The following is a 6,960-nucleotide window of genomic DNA, read 5'->3' on the forward strand; positions in this document are numbered from 1 at the left end:
ATTCCTTTAACGCTTTGTGTTTGGCACTTCGCATTTGCGACTCCACTGCCTTAATTCCCATCGTTCCGAGCTTGAATGACTTCTTGCACAAAATCCACTGAGCCTCATGTATGTTCCCTGGTTTTAGCCATGGAGAAAACTCTTGGCTGGATAACCAATTTTCGTTACATTTACACTTTCTCATATTTTCCAGACAAAAAGTTAATGGTGCATCTCCCAAACGTCCCGGTCGCAAAAACGCTTTTATTGGTTCCGCTATCGAGACGGAACCAATAATGGTGAGCCGTTATTTTTTTTTTATGAAAAAAATAAAATAAATAAATTGTCAATTTTAACATTATATTTAGATTACAAAATCGTAATAGAAACAATCCTATTTATGCTGTTTTAAAAATTAAGACCTACGAAAGACTGATTTAAGACATTTTAATACGAATTAAGGCCTCAGTTTTATTTTGAAGAATTCAATGCCTTTTAAGACTTTTTAAGGACCCGTGGGAACCCTGATGTTTGAGCCCTTGCCTCGCAACGCTGCCAGTTCTGTTAGCTCTACGCCTGCCGAAGACACAGACGTCCATCCCCGTGAACACTGGGACGCAACTCAATGGGAAAGGAAAGGATTCTGATTTCAACCGTTGCGTATATTAGCTGCGACACACGAATCAAGATGCTATGACCGAAAAGATTTGATTGACAGATGACCGTTGATATATGATTGGCCGAATTTATGTGTATAAGCTGACCTATAACTAACTGGCCTGCATAAGATAACGGGAAAAACCCCCCCCCACAGATTTTAAGACATTTTTTTTTTTTTTTAATAGAAATTTTCTAAATTTTGGGACAAAATGGGGTCCGATATGCCATCAGAATAGTGCCAGCAGCCTGCTGGTGGCTTTCAGAGGCAGGTTGGGGTCAATTCAAACATATGCAGTCTTGTTATTAAAGGTCCTTGAAGTTGTAAATTCTGTTATAATTTCTCTCCCTGATAAAGAATATATTTATATGCATGTTTAAGCCAGAATGCTTTCCAGAATGCTTTGACATTTAAATATGACTTCCCACGACTTTAATAAAAGATCTGATGGGAAACATGAGGCATCTTTGAAAGTTAAACCAACAAAAGATGCTTTGCATTCTTTCTTTCCTCGCTTAAAAAAAGTTTTGAACTGATTTTATTATTGAAATTTAAAAGTCTCATTTTAGTGTGTGAAACAAATGTGAAGCTGGGTGGATGGACTCCGTCCACTCTGTCCTGCATCAAGGAGCACAGCTGCTGACGTTTATAAAGCCAGAATATTTCTATGGTGTTTTTTTTGTTGGCTTTTTTTAAGCCAAAGAAAAAAAAATGACAGTACATTTCAGAACAAAGCAGGAAATAGCATGTGACCCTCCTCCTCCTCCTCCTGGCTACATAAATCAGCCTGGCTGACAGATTTCCTGCTCTTACATTATACATAGCAGAGCTTCTTTACAGGCTGGATAACACAGCGTAGTGTGGCGCTGTAAGATGTGCTAGAGCAAGCAGGCGTCCAAGGAGAACTGCATCTTTTGAGGTCAAAGGACCGGGGAGGAGCAGGGCCTGAATACGTTAGCGGCCTCTCAGGGTTAGCGCAGCTGGCTGTGGCGTGCGCTCCCAGCAGCCAGGGAGCCTATTTGAATACACGTCCATGTTTTTCTCCCTCCATCTGATTATCATATGGCCAGTGAGGCACGACGGCGACAGCGGAGGAACCCAGCCGCGGCTGTGACCGTCCTCGTCCTCTCGGCGCGGCTCGCTGTCAGGGCCATTAATGTGGCAGGAACATGATCTGAGCAATGCGCTTGGATTGCTGTCCCAAGTCCACACTCTGCTCTCCTTGTGTCTGTCTTATCGATTTTCCCCTTTACGACACGGCTTGTCGCTGCGAATTTTCCTACTGTTTCCCGCCGCCAGCTAACTACACCAGCCCCCCCCTCCTTCCAGCTCCCACTTCCACACCCAAACTCTGCTGCAAAATAAGACAAACAAGATGGGAACACGCGAGGAGGGCATTCTAGCAGAGTGAGGTTTTATTTTTAACGCCGCCTCCTGGCGAGCATCCGCACGAGCTTCTGGCTGATCGTGGTCAGGTGGACGGAGCGCCAGGCGTACACCTGGCTGCAGGTGTCTGATGAGAGGTGACAGGGTCAGGCGGCGAGCGCTCCGGCCCCGTGGCACGAGCGACACAGAGGCCATCAAATAGGTTGCCATGGAGACCAGACAAGTCCTAATAAGTGGCTTTCTGAGCCCCATGGCTTCAAAATAATTGGTATGGAGAGAGAGAAGGGGGGAAAGGAGTGCTTACATTGATGCCCTGCGGACTGTACATCTGGTTGGCTGTGAGTCCTTCACTGTATCCGCCTGTCTGACTGATAACATGGCGAAGGGTATCCACCTGAAACATTCCCAAAGAGCAGACAAAGCAAGGTCAGTGTCAACAGGAGAAAAACACAAGACAACAGAGAGAGGGGGGGGGGTCTTCAGAGACAACAGAGTCCGATCAAACAGAGCGGCAGCTTAAAGGCAGAGGTGTTTGCTTTGGGCTGCAGAACGACAGAAACGCACAAAACTGCCTCTGATAGGTGGAGGAGTATGGAGAGGATTTTGTTCCATTAATGTTGCAAAAAACATGCTTTGTAAAAGAACATAAAAGAAAATGTAATCCAGAAATAAAACAACATAAAGATAGGAAAGTTTTTCAGAGGAAATTTAATGTTTTTTTCATAATTTTACTCCAAATTTTTTCATCGCTTTTTTTCTTTCTTCCAGTTTTTGAATTTTCAGGTTTATATTTCACTTTTTTTTAATATACTAGGAATTTCATCCTTCTTTTGAGTCTTGACCCGTAAAATGTCGCTAACATCTAGAACACCAATGGAAATGCTTCTTTGCTCCTCCCTCCCAAGGAAAGCCCGCCCCCACAATTTAAGAAAATATAATCTGGAAAAAATTCAATTTGAAAAGACCAATATTTCTAAACCTCAATCTCAAAAAAAGGGACAAATTAAACACACACACACACAGACAAAAAAAATCAAATATAAAAAAACAAAAAAAAAACGGATAAAGAAGCAAAGTTCTTGATTGCGTTTTTCAATGTTGCATTTTCTGAATTACATTTTTTTTTCAAATTTCCATTTATAAAACCTTTATTTTCATTTCCATTTGATTTTTTTTGACAGAAATGTTTTCTTAAAAGGTTTTATAAATCTAACTAAAAAGCTTATGATTATATTCAACTCCTTCAAAGGTCGGTTTATGCTCTGGAGTGTCGCTTATGCAGCATTAGCAGCATTTTCCTCACTTCCCGCAATATTCTGGTAGACTCTAGGGGGCAGTGTAGAGCACAGGCTGCAAGCTTTTAACATCATAATGTGGGTGTGTCCAAATTAAGGAGCAGCAAACTGCAAAGGAACCCCCACCTTTTATATTTCAATATCCATTATCCTGATATAAATAAATATAGATTGTTGAAGACGAACAAAAGCTACAGATTTTATTTGATATTTATTTTTTATGGCCGGTCTTTACAGAAATAAAACTGGTAGCAAACACAAGAAGTAAAGGTGAAACCAACGAGGAAATGATTTAGGTGAAGTTGAGGGATTTTTATTTTTATTATTAATGGGATAAATGTCAAAAATTAAAAGAGGGCATATCTTTAGCATTCTGTTTTTTATGACTTTTTCTTATTTTTGCTCATTTATTCCGAGGGGAATTGCAGAAGCTATACCATGGCTACATTAATGTTCAGATGAGCTAATTATTCAGCTAATATACCTCCAGTACAGTTAAAGGAAACTTAGCAGGAGGTGGAATGCGGCGAGCCAGGAATCATGTGCCTTCTCTAGGAAAGGGGGGGAGAACCTCTTCTTTGAATTAGTACTAGATAATAGTAAAGTAGACAGCACATTTTAACAAATCTATATTTTCACCTTAAAACATCTTTATTTCATTTTAGGTCTGAGAAAGCTTATTATTAACATTTTATTAGCAATTTTTGTCACCACTGTCTGGCATTGCTGCTTGAGCTGGACCAATCTGCATCAACCCGCTCTGAATTATGGGAAATGATGGACGATTAAAAATGCCCCGATAAATAATGAAATGAACAATTTAATTAACGAACCTGACATTAGATAATTAAATGTACCATTAAATCATTAAAGTTAGCTATTAAATTATGAAATTAAATAATTAAGTCAGTTTTTAAAAATAATACTTTTTATGACTTTATGTTGTCTGTTAAGCAGACTCATCATAAAATCATTTAAACTTCAAACTTCAAACTCTGTGGGCGGGACTAGAACTGCTTCCATAGAAATCCTGTTTTCTGATTGGCTGCTTCTCACTGATGACTATAAGACAACTTCTTCTTGTTTTGTTGTTACTCTAAAGTCAATATCATGGCTAAAATAAGCAGAAATAACTTCGGAAATGTGTTGCAGTTTATTTATAGTCCATTAGGTGAACATCTGTTGCCTCTATATCCTGGTCACTGTGGTGTAGTTTGGTAGTTTGGTGGGGGCTGCTTTAACTCAGCAGGATCATATTTAATTTTACTTTATTCAGCTTTTTTTTTTTATATAATGGCACATTTCATTATACATTAACACCTTATTGAAGCATAAACCAACCTTTACTCTGATAAGCCTGAAAACATCTTTACAAAAAAACTAACATGCCATTAATGTGAGCAGACAATAACTGTGGAGGAGCTGCAGAGATTCAGAAATCAGGAAGGAGAACATTTAGTCATCATTCCCAACAGCTGGCCTTTATAAAACAGTGGTAGGAAGAGCGCATGTATAAGACAGAGCGAACATGGAGGAAAGAGTTCAGTTTTAATAAATTTAAACTTAAACCGCGCATCTTGTCCACATTGTGGGACATGGTAGTGGAAGCATTGTAATATGGGATATGGACAAAAGAATTTAAACCATTAATCATTTTCCTTCCCAATTACAAAACAAAAGCATTGTGGTGATTTTGTTGGCATTTTATTCTCAAAATACTGTCTGTAGTAAATTTGTTTCCCGTAACAATGTGGTATTCATCCTGTTTAGCGAGAAAATTGAAACTTTTATCAATCAAACATGGGAGCTGGCTCGGAGCTCGTCTGCCTGGCTGTGTGTTTCCTGGACGGGGCCGCCTTTTACAGCTGCTTTTTCTATGTCTGCTTCTGTCTCCTTGAACCCCAGTGGGCCTCAGCAGATGGCCGCTCACACTGAGCCTGGTTCTGCGGGAGGTTTCTTCCTGTTAAAAGGGAGTTTTTCCTCTCCACTGTCGCTACAAGCATGCTTAGTGTGAGGGATTGCATTCGAGTCAATGAGTCGATGCAATCAACTGGTTTTCCTTAGATAGAAACTTTGAATCAATCTGATTAAATGATCTGATGAACTGTAAAGTGCCTTGAGATGACATGTTGTGAATTGGCGCTATAGAAATAAACTGGATTGAAATTAATCTAACGCCAATGTCTCAGATTCAGAGGGGGTGTATGACATTTCTAAGTATTAGAGCATCACAGCATCTTTTCTTCTTTCCAGAACCAGTCCCTACCTGCGACTGCACGTTGGCTCCCACCTGAGCCCCCTGGTACGAGTCCCCATTGAGAGACTGCACGCTCATGAACAAGTCCCCGGAGTTTGACATGTTAAAAGAGCCAGCAGAACCTGGAAGGAGAGAGGGAGCAGGGAAATCACAGAGAGCCAGCAGGGCAAGCAAGGAGGGCCGTCCAGGCGGCAGCATGCAAAGGGTTAGCGAGCCAGGCAGCTGAGCCAGCAGGGAAATACAGCAGTTTAACAGTAAACACAGCTGGTTGTTTGTTAGGAAAACTGGAATTAGCATGAGAACAAGCTCTGCTTGGCTGTTATGTCTGAAGCATCACTCAGTCAGTCACAGTTTTTTTTTATCATCTCTAACAAACTCTTCAAATGTGATACAATATACAGGAGTGACAGGATCAGGAAGCTTTTTCTCCCAATCGGACATCGTCGCTCATCTAGAACAGCCCCCTATTTATGCTAGGCTAAGCTAGGCTAACCAATTTAGCTTACTTCAAAGAAATTCTCAAAAAAGCTTCAAAAGATAAGTCTGGTGTTTCTTTGGTGTTTATTACCGTTTTCTTCCTGATAAAAAAGCAAAATTTCACCATAAATGTTCATCGTAGTTATAGCGGCAGGTTAGCATTAGCATGGCTAGGTTTAACAGCAACAAGTTAAAACCTGGATTATCAAAATACGAAGAAGGGGATGATTAAATGATAGTTTCCAATGGGCAGATTATCTTTTTATTTTTTATTATCTACTGTAAAAGTGGTCTTTATCATATATTCACATTGCATCTGTAGTTATAGAATATTTTAGTAATTGATCAATCTTAAAACCATTATTTCTGTTAATTCTTTGTTTTAAATATATTTACTTTTAGTAAATTTATATTCCTTAATAAGCGGATATTTTTGCAAACGATGCATAATAAAAGATAAACAGCTTAATAATCAGAGCCATGCTGTGTAACACTTAGCCACTAGGGGCGCTAGACCTGTAACTTCCGGGTTAAGCACAGGTGAAAGCGGCTAATAAAAATCTGCTCTGTGACAAATAAACAGTCTGATAGCCCAGCAGTTTGGACCAGAAGAATGAGAAGATACGACGTTTCTGGTAAAAACAAAGAAACATTCATCCCTCTAGATTTAATCCCACATCAGAGAACCAGAAATATGTTAGATTATATTTATTAATATCTGCTGGTCTGCTACTACACCGAGCTGGTGCTTTAAGATGTGTCATTGCAGGACATATCTGTGAAGATTCTCAATCATCCAGGTCATGTTCGAGCTTGAAAAAATTTCATCTAGCCAACTGGATGTGAAGGTTTCTAGAAGATGTTTTTCCTCCAATCCAAGAAGCCTCTTCATTTCTAACTGGTGGGGC

General features: G+C 39.8%; 1 protein-coding gene across 4 annotated transcripts in view; it reads right to left on the reverse strand.

The window, feature by feature from the left end:
• Positions 1-2,264: 2,264 nt before the first annotated feature.
• pbx1 (pre-B-cell leukemia homeobox 1) overlaps positions 2,265-6,960 on the reverse strand; it is a 90,719-nt gene continuing 86,023 nt past the window's right edge. For 2 of the 4 annotated variants that reach the window (XM_015385533.1, XM_015385532.1), the window contains exons 7-8: positions 5,585-5,697; positions 2,265-2,417 (exon numbers count right to left, since the gene is read on the reverse strand). In XM_015385533.1, coding sequence (XP_015241019.1) covers positions 2,280-2,417; positions 5,585-5,697 — 251 coding nt within the window. In that variant the 3' untranslated portion in view covers positions 2,265-2,279. The remainder of the gene's footprint in view (positions 2,418-5,584; positions 5,698-6,960) is intronic. The other 2 variants (XM_015385534.1, XM_015385535.1) reach the window with 2 other exon arrangements.

The sequence above is a fragment of the Cyprinodon variegatus genome, unplaced genomic scaffold (assembly GCF_000732505.1).
Source record: "Cyprinodon variegatus isolate N-32 unplaced genomic scaffold, C_variegatus-1.0 Scaffold342, whole genome shotgun sequence".
NCBI lineage: Eukaryota > Metazoa > Chordata > Actinopteri > Cyprinodontiformes > Cyprinodontidae > Cyprinodon > Cyprinodon variegatus.